Source organism: Artibeus jamaicensis, unplaced genomic scaffold (genome assembly GCF_021234435.1).
Source record: "Artibeus jamaicensis isolate MK-2021 breed Jamaican fruit bat unplaced genomic scaffold, CSHL_Jam_final contig_391, whole genome shotgun sequence".
Taxonomy (NCBI): Eukaryota; Metazoa; Chordata; class Mammalia; order Chiroptera; family Phyllostomidae; genus Artibeus; species Artibeus jamaicensis.
The window spans coordinates 8,271,890-8,285,897 of NW_026521814.1; the positions used below are offsets into that span (position 1 = coordinate 8,271,890).

A 14,008-nucleotide genomic window follows, 5' to 3' on the forward strand; every position below is an offset into this window, starting at 1 on the left:
GAAAATTAGAAATGTGCACCTGTACCCAGGGCTCCCCTAAGAGACACACCTCTAGCCTCACCTTGGTTTCACTGGCAGCAGGCTGCTTCCCCCATTCTTCCTCCCTTTGTGTTGTCTCAGCTCCCTAGCTTCCTACCCTGTTGTTGTGGTGCAGTGTGCTGTCCCTGGAGACTGCCTCAAACCCCTCCAGGATGTTTGTCTGGGCATCCAAATGATCTCCCCAGGAACAGGTTATGGCTTTTGTTTGTCTTAGACTCTCCAAAGCCTTTCTTCATTGTTTTAGCCCCTCTTCCCCTTTTTTCCTTCCTTCCCTAATATGCTGATCTGCTTCTCCTTTTCTTTGTTAATTTGATGTTATGTTTATAAGGCTAGGAAAATTTTTATTTTGGAATTTTGCATTAGAAGAACGTATTAAGGGCTCTAGTATTTTAATACTAAAGATTTTCATTATATATTTTAGTAAAAATTAGCAGCATTAAAAAGATACTACATAAACTAGGTAAAAGTAAAATGTGTTGATTAATAATATGTAAGCATGAATATATTATATGTTAATCATTTATAAGCATATTTATATGTACGCAAAATATGTAAATTAATGAATAGCATTGTAATGCTAGTTTTGTTTTCCTCCAGGAGGATCAGGATGGGAGTCAAGGCCTGGGTAAGAGAAAGAGGGTCAAGCTAAGCAGTAGCACCAAAGGTATTTATGTTTTATTTTTACCTTGTACAAAATGCTCCTAAAATGCCTCATCACTAAGAACACTCAATTGGGTAGCCAAAATTGACATCAGAGGTGTTTAAAAAGAGTTATGTTATTATATTTGTCAAATAATGGGGACACTGTTGTTGAGGGGGCGATTGTGGGGATTTCAAAAGCAATCAAAAGCCTTACTATTGGGATTTTGTTATTATTTATTTAAAATAAAATGTTCATTATCATATTTGAGCCAGAAAAATGTAAGTCTTCACGGATTCTTCAATTAGGATCCAGTGTTTTAGGTATAAAGTTTTAGCTTGGTTTATATCTTTTTATAATCTGGGGTATGCATTTTCTAGAGTAAAAAGGGACAAATAAAAGATAGATGGTGAGAGATGATAAAAAGCTTGTGAATGAATGAATGAGAATGAATGGGAAGAATAGCACTTAATACATATTAAGGGTTCAGTGAGAACTTAATACGTGTTTACTCAAAGGAGGAAGTAGATATGCCTCTAGTGAGGGAATAGATTAGTTATAATAATAATGAATAACATTTATTGAACCTTGGTATATGCTAGATGTAGTGTTAAGCACTTCACATGCATTGTTTCATTTAATTCTCAAAGAAACTGTATGAAGCAAGTTTTATTACTAATATTTTATGAACTAGAAAGTGGAGACATGTTGGAGATCATAGCCAATGGGAGGTAGATCCTTGATTCAATCCCAGGACCTAAGCTCTCACCCAGCGTGTTTTTTGGCTCTCACTGAAAGGTTTTCTAGAGTACCTGATTTTAGTTGGCAGCCTGTACTTTGGACTTTTGCCATGGTCAGAAGTTTAACAAGATCTATTCTATTGTCTGGGTTGGTGTGGTCTGTTAGAGTCTCCAGAGTTTAAAATAATATTTTGATGAAAAGAAGATCCTTATTTTTGGTGCTGATTAAGTATATCTTGTGGAATACTTAGGACTGCTTGGAAAGATGGAGCAAGCAGGCAGTTACTGTTGAGGTTCATTTGTAAGTCTGTTCTTAGTTACTTAGGCTGCTGCATTTAACTTGTGGTTTGCTAACAAAGGGCATGAAATTTGGTCTGCAGGCCAGGATGCACACACACACATCTGCTCACCTTTTTTCTGGCTTAGCAGAGAGTCTGTGATGCCTGAAGAAAATTAGAAACCCATGTGGTTACCTGGCCCTTTGACTTGCTTGAGTTGTTCATGTTTTTACCAGAGTCCTTAAGACACTTCTGAGTTACAGCAGATTATTAGGTACATACTTCAGTTTAAACTTTGGGATGCCCAGAAAATACCTTTTACGATGTAGGAGGACATTGTTTTCCTTTAGCTTGAAGAATTTATGGCTGAAGGTACTTTTCATGCAGACTTAAAGTTGAAGTTTTTCTTTTATCCTGAAATTTTTTTACATTTGGGAGTGGATTGTCTTCTCTTTCTCTATGGTAGGCAGTAGATGATCAGTTACTATTTTTATAGTTTATGTATGAACATGGGAGAAATGATTTTTGCATTAGTAGAACCCCTGGTGTTTTAAAAATGATTATTGGTTTTGAATATATCTGAAGGGAGTGGTTTAGTTTGTACAAGAATTTGGTTCAACAGATTGAAAGTGAGCTGGAAAGAAGATCATAATGATAAGCAAGAGGTAAGGCACTGTGCTAAAAGAATTACTGCCTATTCTCAAAACCTAAATATCAGCTTGGCTGTTATAGCTCAGTAGATTGGGTGTGGGTTGCAAACCAAAGGGTTGCCATTTCAGTTCCCAGTCAGGGCTTGTGCCTGAGTTGCAGACCAGGTGCCCAGTGGGGTTCATGTGAGAGGCAACCACCCACTGATGTTTCTTTCCCTTTCTCCCTTCCTTCTCCTCCCTTCTACTCTCTCTAAAAATAAAATAAATAAAAATGTTACTAAAAGCCAACCTAAAATTCAAGGATAAAGAAATTGAGCCCTATAGGGCTGTTGCTAACATGGCCAGCATTGTTGAGGAAGTGAGTTGCAGAGGCAGGGCTCTGCTGTCCCAATAAAACCTCACCTTGCTCATGCATTTACAGCACATACTGATTCTTCAGTAATTTCTCTCTAAAATTTGGCTTAAGGAAGTTTAGTCATTGTACAAGTCATGACAATTTAATCAAGATTTTAAAGGTAAATAGTCATACATAACTAACTGAAGCATTTCTCACCACATTTCCATAACATAACACATAAACAGCACATAACTTGTGCTTTAAATATCTTGGGAAATTCGACATCACCTAATTTAAGAAGAATAATGAAGACTATCATGGGGGGCTTTTTGGGGGGAGGTCTGAAGATGAAAGAGGTTGAATTATACATAACTGTAGCTATTTGCATTTTAGTGGAAGCCACAGCTTTTCTGGTGCCCTTAGATTGTTATATTTATTTAAAACAAAGTTAATGTGTCTTTCCTTCTAAATGCTTGACAGTAGTAGCTTTTCATTTGGTTTCATTTTCATTCAGTGTGATCTTGCAGAATCATAACTATAAATTCTAAGATTAATGCTACTAGTTTTGTTCAGCTTTGTCATGTGTATCTGTGAGGATTTTATTTATCTATCTGTTTGTCTATTTATTTTAGTCTGTTAAATTTTTATTCATGTTAGTGCCAAGTGAATTGTGAGAATTAAATTGGCTTCAGCAATGTGCTGTGAATTATGCTGTAATTTTTATCATTTACTTATTTATTTATTAAAATTATTTTTTAGAAGGTTTTAATTATTTATTTTTAGAGAGGGGAAGGGAAAGAGAGGGAGAGAAACAATGCGTGGTTGACTCTCGTACATGCCCCACTGGGGACCTGGCCTGCAACCCAGGCATGTGCCCTGACTGGGAATCAAACCAGGAACACTTTGGTTCGCAGGCTGGCACTCAATCCACTGAGCTACACCAGCCAGGGCCTAATTTTTCATTATAACCTTTATATTTCTGCCACATGATTCACTTGGGTCCTAGTTTTATTACTTTTTGGTTTAGAATCTGTTAATGTGTGTCTTTGAATATATTTTACCTTATTTCTTGCACAACTGGTCTTTTTGTGTTTTTAAATCATGGATACCCTGGGAATAATGTATTTCAGGAGGAATAGATTTCTGGTTTACAAGTAAAAAATTCTGAGATTTGGAAAATAATTATTTAGTTTCTAATAAAGGGATGCATAGTGTAACTGAATTTATATTTTTACTCCTATTCCATATTGCTTAAACTGAAGGCACCATTGAAAGGGAGCTGGGCAGGGGATCAGTAGATACTTTTGCCTTGCTGTAGTTAAAATCATAGTGTTCTGAGATTAATAAATTTATTATTCTGAAAGTAATGGGTTATTAATTGCTGATGGAAAAGTTGGGTTCATGTTATGTTTAATAAGAACTGAATCAAGTCTTATTAAACTCAGAATGTTTTAAGGAAGAATCAGAGAGCGATGACATACTGAGTTTATTGCTATTCTTTTAGACTCATATCTGAGGGAGATGTGGTATGAACACATTACTTAATAATAGAAGAACTGTGAAATTGGATAGGGTTAATTGAAAAAACTAAATCCTGCAAGGCAGCTTGAATTGTAACATAGTTGTGGTTGTGTCGGCATATTTTAGTGCACCTGATACTGTTTTTTTAAGTCTCTCATCTGGTTCTGGTTCCTGCTTAAGCACCATCACTGAACCAGTCCACTCACAGTTGACACTTGCTGTATCCCTTTGATGTCCTAATATAGAGCTAATGATTCAGAGCAGTAGCCCAAGATCATTAAAAGAGATTAATAAACAGAATTTTCTAGTTCAGTCCTGGCTGGTGTGGCTCAGTGGATTGACTGCTGGCCTGTGAACCAAAGGGTGGCCAGTTTGATTCCTGGTCAAGGGACATGTCTGGGTTGTGAGCCAGGTCCCCAGTAGGGAGCGTGTGAGAGGCAACCACGCATTGATGTTTCTCTCCCTCTCTCCCTTTTGCTCTGTCTAAAAATAAATAAATAAAATATAAAAAAAGGATAATTTTTTAGTTCATTTTTAGGGAAAAACTAGAGATAGTGAGAGAAAGAGAAGCTAAAATATTTAAAAATTCAGTTCATCTTATAAATGTTGAGACCTTTCTGTAGACTGAATATGGCAAGGATTTAGACATCATCAAGAGATAGCTGAGCCTTTAAGGAGTGGCACTTGGCCTTAGATATGAGCTTTTTAGTGGATAATTTTCTCTCTGAAAACGTATATTAAACATGGGCACTGTATGCATGAAGAGGGCTCTTGAGTCCAGTATTTAACACTCTTTATATTTTTCCTGGTATATTTCTACTAGAAAACAGTAAATGCTTCTGTATACTACAGTAAGCAATGGATTAATAATTATTTTCTCCAATGCGGTTAGTATTTTATTATGAAGGATAATTTTGAAGAAATAGATAAATTATTTATAAAGATTCTCCCTTTTAAAAATATTAAAAATAGGCCCTGGCTGGTGTAGCTCAATGGATTGAGCACTGGCCTCTGAAGCAAAGGGTCACTGGTTTGGTTCCCAGTCAGGGCACATGCCTGGGTTGTGGACAGGTCCCCAGTAAGGGGCATGTGAGAAGCAACCACACACTGATGTTTCTCTCCCTCTTTTTCCCCTTCCCTTTCCTTCTCTCAAAAAAAAAAATCTAAAAAATATATTAAAAGTTAAAAAAATTTAGTTAACTTTGGACTTTATGTCCTTAATAGTATACATATATTTTTAATTTTTTCTTAATAGTGTATTTTTAGCTTAAAATAATTATTACTATTTTAAGTTAGGTATCACAAATATTGTTCTTGTAAAACAATTATTTTGATCTTAGAAATTTTAGATAAATGGTTCATGTTTAAGGAAAAATAATTACTTATTTCTTTAAGTAACTGCTGTATTTTAAAATATAAGGATTAAGTATCTTGTCATTTATAGACTGTGGAGACTATAGAAAACTAGCTTGATATTGTTAGTATTATCTCTGAATTATTGAAAAGATACCCTTAATGTTTAAATACATTTAGGTGTTTGAGTTTGATGGTTTATTAATTATAGTAAGGCTTAAATAAGATGAGGAACTTAAATCATTAGATAATAAATTTTTTCTTATGCAGATCAATCCATAATGGATGTTTTAAAACATAAAAGTTTCCTAGAAGAACTGTTGTTTTGGACTATAAAATATGAGTTCCCCCAGAAGATGGTAACTTTCTTACTCAATATGCTTCCTGATCAAGAGTATAAGGTATTTACGTTTTTCCCTCTTCCTTTCTTTGCCTTTTCTTTACTAAATCTTTTTAATATATTTTAATATATTTATTTACTAAATCTTTTTAATATATCTTTTTAATAAGGTGTGGCTTATTGTGTTGTAATTCTGAGGACTGCTAAACATAGGAAAGAGCACAGAGTCTGCAGAAAAAGCACTGCATAGAGATCCGTGGGAAGCACCACAATTAAGCACAATTCCTAGGGGTGCCTTTCTGCATGGAACTTGATCCAAAGGGAGTGCTGGGGGACAAACATAAACACAATTTCACAAATAAATAGGTTGTTGGCCATGAACTTAAATACAGTACAGGTACTGACTCGTGTACACATGCAGGAAGGTGAAGTCTCCAGTTCCCAGAGTGTGTGGAGCCACCTGTGACCACTGTGTGGTATGGCAAAGGTTTATAGCATAGTGCATGAAAAAAATGAATCATGCTGTAGTTCTTTTTATGGATTAGGTAAGGCCTCTTTTGGCCTGACACTTCAATAATGCCATTGTTTTGTGTCTTTACACATGCTTTAGAAAACAGCAGAGGAAATGTGCACATTACACAGAAAGAGTATTTAGTCAGATTAATGATCAGCTTTCAGGTGAAACAGGAGAATGTATTTCTTTTGGGGTAATCACATTGACTTTTTAAGTATATGAAATCTGTGATAGTTTTTAGCTGAGACTTTAGATTTTTTTAAAGTAGGTAGTACAAAACAAAGACGTACTTTGACAGTAAATTGATTAATTTATGAGCATAGTGAAAATTTGTATTTTAAATCATGGCATATATAATTGCTTTAAAATTTTAATAAATAAATGCCTATGAAAAAAATTTTAACCATCAAAGTATTTTGCTAATGTTCCAAAAAAATGGAGAAATGTGAATTAAGACTACCATCATCATTGAAATTATTTTTTCAGTTAACTTGGACATCATCCCAAACCAATAATGCTTTAAAATGCTAATAAAATATGTTGGAAAATGTTATAAAAATTAAACTAGTATGTATTTTTTCTATTTAAAAAATTTACAGGTTGCTTTTACAAAAACTTTTGTTCAGCATTACGCTTTCATTATGAAAACACTGAAGAAAAGTCACGAATCAGACACAATGTCTAACAGAATCGTGCACATCAGTGTTCAGTTGTTCAGCAATGAGGAGCTGGCCAGACAGGTAACAGAAGAATGTCAGCTGCTGGATATTATGGTCACTGTGCTATTATACATGATGGAAAGTTGCCTTATTAAAAGTGAGCTACAAGGTAAACTCAGAATTATTTTCACTGGTTTTATTATTCATATACTGTGTATACCTAGTCTTAAAAATTCCTTATATGTTTAAAAATAGCTTTAAAATATTATAGTACATTACAATTTGTTAAAGAAATTTTTGGAAAAATTTCAGTAAAATTTAAAGAAAAAGTTAAAAATCATCTGTAGTTTTGTTATTCACAAATAATATTTTGGGATATTTCTGTCATTTCATGCGATAGTAAATTATATCTATATCTATCTATCTATATATACACACACACACACACACATATATACATACATACTTAAAAATGTGTTGCCATAGTGTACATGTCAAGATTATGTGTTTTAATGATTGCAAGTATTAATATTATATAGCTTTACTATAATTTATTTAAACATTTGTTTATTAGATGTTTCTATTTTTTTAATCATGAATTTGTTACTATCAGCCTGAGACATTTTTATATGCTTATACTTTTATAACTTAAAAGTTGGAATAAGTCTTGCCTTTTCTGTGCACCCATAGTGACATCTTTGATTTTCTTCTTTGTGCCCACTATAATGTGATTAGTGTTCCTCAAAATGCCATATATTTGTAGAACCTTATCACATTCTCATTTCTCTGTGGTCTTTCACCTTAACTTTACCTCCCTGTAATAATTTATATTATTTGAGTATTTGCTATGAACTATGCACTGTGTTAATACTATTTATATGGTGTTTTAATTAAGTTTCTGGACAACCCCCTGAGATTGACATTATTACTACCCCCACTTTAAAGATGAGTAAATAGAAGGTTAGGGAAATTAAGTCATTTGCCACATAGCTAATAAATGACCGATGAGTAAATAGAAGGTTAGGGAAATTAAGTCATTTGCCACATAGCTAATAAATGACCGAGCCAAGAAGGACTTTATATCTCCTGGTGTCAGAATCTGTGTTCTTCATCATGACACCGCCAGGCCAACACTGATAGCACTCTATCTTCTCTTTTTGGCACCTGGAGTTAAACTTTAAAAACAATAAACAGTACTTCAAATTAAATCTGAGGACCTTTTTATTTTCTGTAGTTGAGAGTTGCTTTGTTCCACCATTGCCTCCTCCTGCAAACCGGATCCGGTTTTCTCTTTATACTGACTGTCTATATTTGGATGTGATTCCATAACCTGAAAATTGATATATGGTCACTGTAGGGCACAATGCCATATGGTAATAATAGCTAGCTAATAATTATGACAGCTATCATCTTCTGAGCACTTACTATATGCCATACTCTTTTCTCCATTTTATAGGTGAGGCAATTATGGCTTAGGGAGTTGAAGTCAATGATTTATTGTTTACAGCTGTAAAGTGGTAAGGCTCCAGTATCTGACTTCAGAACTTACACTTTTGCCCACTATGCGACTCTGTCTTTACATCGTAGGTATAGTGGGAGTATAATACATTATTTACAGTAAGCAATATACCTCTTTACTTTTTTAAAGAAAAAGTTAGAAGCTGCTTTGTATTATAGTTTTTCTATTTTCATGTGAGACCACCTTTTCTTTCTTAGGGATTTGGCTGCATATATTGTTCTTTCTTCCTTTTCTTCTTTTTTATTTTTATAAAATAGTATTTTAAATTTATAAACTAGAAAAATTTTAAATTTAGAAGTATCTGCTTTCTTGAAAAGAATCTGGAGTGTGTTTTCTTGACCAAGTGGTTTAGTTGTGGGGGGGTCTATTTTCTTTCTTTTTAAAAGATTTTGTTTATTTATTTTTAGAGAGAGGGGAAGCAAGGGAGAAAGAGAGGGAGAGAAATATCCATGTGTTGTTGTCTGTTGCATGCCCCCTACCGGGGACTGGGCCCACAACCCAGGTGTGTTCCCTGACTGGGAATTGAATCATCAACCCTTTGCTTCACAGGGTGGTGCTCAATCCACTGAGCCACACCAGCCAGGGCTCTTTTCTTTTTCTTTTTTTAATTTTTAATTTATTTTATTACATTTTTGGAGAGAGGTACAGGAAGGGAGAAAGATAGGGAGAAAAACACTGATATGTGAGATAAGCATCAAGTGGTTGCCTCTCACACACCCTCAGTTGGGGACCTGGCCCACAACCCAGGCATGTGCTCTGTCAGGAATTGAACTGGCAACCTTTTGGTCCAGGGAGTGACACCCAACCTGCTGAGCCACATTAGTCAGGGTGGGAGTCCATTTTCTTGACTAAATGATTTAGCTGTGCTTATTATATGTGGTGTATCTCTGGTCTTCAAGGAAGAATATTTAGGAATAAGATGTATATGAGTCTTCCTCCCGTTTTTTCCATATAGCCAGCTTCCAGAGCGAGTTTTCGTATGAGTTTTCTTACCTCTAATCAGTCATTAACCCATCTCACTCTAGTGTCTGCTTCCATCATTCTGTTGTTCTTTCCAGAATTGTCCATGACTCCAGTGGCCACACGTCTGGGGTTCCCAGAACAGTTCCAAGTGATGCCTGTTGTTCTGACATAGTTGTTAATACAATGTCTTCTACTTCCAAAAGAGTCTCAGTTCATATAAGTTATATGGCCACCCTTTATATGACCTAAATGATGAGGAAGCCAGTGGCCACTCCTTGGATCTTATTTTGTTTGATTTTCAATAGGATTTCATGTGGTTGATTTTCTGCTCTTTTTGTGAACCAATACTGTTTTCTACTTGTCATGTTAATGTTGGTGTTTCTTGGCACTTGGTCCTGGTGTCTCTGCTCTTCTCACCTTTCCCCTATTTTGTGAAATCATATTGCATGGTCTTATTTGCTTTCTATATATACCTCCCTTCTAATGCTGGAAATAGGTTCATCCTGGAAATTCTTGCACAGTAGAATTTTCCTGAAGCTAAGTAGCTATAGGTAGCTTTTTAAAGATCTTTAAATACAAATGTATTTTGTTCTAGCAGTAAATTATATTATTTCTAAGCTAAGGTCTAAAATTATATTTAGCTTCTGTGGTGTTTTTTCCTCTTTTAAAATTCATGATACATATTTACTGATTTTCTAAAAGTTCTATAAGTTTCTCCCATTTTTACATGAGTAGTATTGGAATGAACTTTAGGTATATTAAATATAACTAGCCACAGATATTACAACAGGATCTCTGTACTTTTTTATGTTTTTAAATAATCTCTACCTAGTTTCTACATGAGTTGTCGTCTCTAGACAGTATCTGAAAGTTTTGTCTACACTTTTAGTAAATATAGGAGCTGACACAGTGAGAATTCAGTGACCACTATTCAGCAGTGATTGAAGATTAAAAGGAAAAAGCCTCTGGTAGTGTGTGATTCCTATATTACATTTTTACTTTGTTGTATTCATTTCTACACCATACCATTCTGTGATTCCAGACATAACTCAGAACTTTCCATATTCCTGAAATTTTATAGTTTGCCTTATAAAACGGTCTGTAAAATGGGACTTAAAACTGTGTGTTGCATAACAATAGGAATGTCTGTAGTCGCTGGAAACGTCAGATTAAGCTGTCCTGCATATCAAACTGTTTATCACACTATATTTTTTGTATGTCTGTAAGCACCTCAAACACAGTGTCCACACCAAAACCCATTCTCTCTCTACCAGGGCTGCAGCTCTTCTGTCATCCTGTGTGTGCGTGTGTGGGGGTGTTTATGAGTACACAAGTCTGTGTGTTGGTGCCGTTGTCTACACAGCTGCTCAGCTCAAAATCCTAGGAGTTATTTTTGAATTCTTGTTGCTCCTTGTAGATATAATGAACATCACTAAGTCTGTCTTTCACAATTTCTAAACATCTTAAAATAGCTGCTTCTCTTTATCTCTGCATCTTCATGCCACCACCATGAAGTTCGAGCCATTATCTGTGGGCCTCTGTCCCTAGTCATCAGTGCTCTGCCTTAGTCACTGTCTGCACTGCACCTGATCAGGACTCCTAACCGCCCCAGCACCCTGCAGTGGCTCACCCTTCTCTTTACATGAGCTCCAGCCTCCTGAAGCTGGTTTATAAAGCTCTCTAGCCTCATTCGGGCCACCGATTCTTTGCATTCTTTGTCTCAGTGACTTCATCTTTTTTTTATACAGTTTTGCCTACCTCGAACACCATTTCCTCCCTTATCTGTAGTTTATTTGGCTAGTCCTAATTCCTCCTTTATTGTGTGAATCTCAGTTTAAATGTCACTTCTTCAGGAGAAACTTCCTGAATTGTAGACTAATTTTCTTTGTTCTTGTGACTTCCTGTACTTTTTTTGTTATAGCCCCTAACATACATTTTCTTCTTGGATCTTAATCTCAGTGGGAAAGGAAATGATATGATGCTGGATTTAGTTTTAGAGCTTAACAGACTGACTACCTGGTCCTCAGTAGGTGCTCAATAAGTAATTGTTGGTGCGTGACTCTCGTTAGCACTGAATCATTGCTCTCTGTATTTATAGTGTCAAAAGTACTTGGGTAAAAATAGAAGTTCTAATCATTTTATTTCATTAAGGATTCAAAGGTGTTTTTCACAGGAACAGTAATATTTAAAGCAGTGTCAAGAAAATAGTGATATTTAGCCTTAACAAGTGTGGCTCGGTTGGGTATTGTCCTGCAGATTTAAGGGTCTCTGGTTCAATTCCCAGTCAGGAGGGCACATGCCTGGGTTGTGGGTTTGGTCCCAAGTCCGGGTGCCTACAACAGGCAACTGATGGATGTGCCTCTCTCACATCAATGTAGCTCTCCCTCTCTTTCTCCCTCCCTCCCTCTTTCTGTACAGATAAATAAATAAAATCTTAAAAAAAAGAAAATAGTGATTTTTCGAGTAACTATATTCAATATTTAGTTTGCTAAATATTTAGCAATATAGACAATATTTAGTCTGCTTATTTACCCTCTGTACCTTCTGATTGTAATTCTTTTTTTCTTTTTTAGTTAATTAAAAAAATTTATTTTATTGATTATGCCATTACAGTTGTTCTATTCCCCCCTTCATTCCCCTCCACCCTGCGCACCCCCTTTCCCACCATGCTCCCCTTTAGTTTATGACCACGTGTCTCAAGTTCTTTAGATTCTATATTTCCCATATTATTCTTGCCCTCCCCCTATCTATTTTCTACCTACCATCTATGCTACTTATTTTCTGTACCTTCTCCCCCCTTCTCCTTCTCCCACTCCCCTGTTGCTAACCCTCCACGAGATCTTCATTTCTATGGTTTTGCTCCTGATCTAGCTGTCCTCTTAGTTTGCTTTTGTTGTAGATTTATTGTAATTCAATAGAGCAGTGATCAATGTTTAAATTTTTTTTTTAAATCCAAGCACTAAACACTGTCCTAAACACTGTCCCATCAATATGAACAGCTCACCAGCTCACAGTGACAGTAGTTGTCAGCCAGAGGGCATTTCTGAATCTCAGGTGTGGGTAATTTATAGAAAGACTCTTACCTCCTCTCCTTCATGCAACTATGCCCTCTCTAATCCTACTGAGAAGCACTGAAAGAGAGAATACTCAACTTTGTGGGCCTTGTTCTTGTGTTAGTTAAATGTCAGTATGATAAGAGCTTCTGCACTGGCCTTAAGTTCAGCAGTAAAGATAGCATAGTAGAACTGAGACTGCAATTCCTCATGCCCATTTAGTTCTGACTGGTTTAAATTCATACCTTGTGAAAATTAAAACTGATATAAATCTTGCTAAGAGAAGGCAGGCATTCATATTAAAAATTAAGGGTTGGGTAAAATAATTTCATGGACAACTCAAATTTAATGTATGGAAATTAAGAAGTTCAGTAACAGCCTCCTCACTGATGAGTTTGACAAGTAGATGGTTAGTTGAATAAGTTGGTTAAAGTGAGGAATCATTTAAAAAATGATACATACATTATCTTAAACAGTACATTTTACCTTAGAGCACAGAAATGCATGTTCATTCTCCAATCTTTTAATTTTGGGCAAAGCATTTTTAAGGTATGGTTTCCTTGAACTGAAGTTCTTCATCTTTCCTATACATATCATATCCATAAAACATCATTTGTGATTTTTAGTTTCAGTTTCTTTAAAGTAGAATAGGAACATTAGATCTTAGTAAAGCAATCTGAGTGTAAAATGCTTTTCTACTCAAAGATTTTTTTAGCATTTTCTCAGGCACTTTTACTGTCTCTTAAAAGCTTATGATCGATCCAGGCTTTGTAATGTTTCTCTTTATGCTTTCATATTTCATCAGATTATATACTATTAATTTAAATTTTCTAATTATAATAAAAAGAAAAACTTGCACGAAGGAAACAAAATCGACTCGGGATCAGCATATACATACTTGAGTTGTATACTGGGGAATAGGCTGCTAGCTTTGAGCTTTCTGTGTATTGTGGTTGTTAGTGTATTTTACAGTGGGAATTGGGGCTTGTTCGTCTGGTTAAATTGGAATAGGTTAGGAGAGCTGATGCACGTGTGGGAAAATGTCTAATAATCAAGGTTTTGTATGCATAACCACCCACCTCCTCCAACAGTGTATTTAAATTCTGAGAGTTGTTTTAAGGCTTAAGAAGTTTGTGTGTTTTCTTTCACTTTTGAAATACTGTATTTGCTAAGAAATTATATTTACATATTCTTTGAATAGAAGAAAGCAATTACATGTATATTGCTTAAATCATACAGATTTGATGGCTAAGATGTAATGAGATTAATCTAGGAATGAAAATATTTTATGGATTGGGATTGAAATATTGTTTTATGTCACTAGAATCAAGAAAATATTTTATAAACATAGTATGTTAAACATAGACTAAAAATTTTTATAATTGTTAAGTACAATATTATG

The 14,008-nt window shown here is 35.2% G+C and overlaps 1 protein-coding gene across 6 annotated transcripts in view; it reads left to right on the forward strand.

Annotated features, from left to right (window-relative positions):
- The window catches only part of UBR3 (ubiquitin protein ligase E3 component n-recognin 3), a 192,857-nt gene that overhangs the window by 59,520 nt on the left and 119,329 nt on the right, over positions 1–14,008 (forward strand). For all 6 annotated transcript variants that reach the window (XM_053665019.1, XM_053665021.1, XM_037140665.2 and 3 more), the window contains exons 6-8: positions 637–703; positions 5,829–5,959; positions 7,012–7,240. In XM_053665019.1, the coding sequence (XP_053520994.1) occupies positions 637–703; positions 5,829–5,959; positions 7,012–7,240 (427 nt within the window). The remainder of the gene's footprint in view (positions 1–636; positions 704–5,828; positions 5,960–7,011; positions 7,241–14,008) is intronic.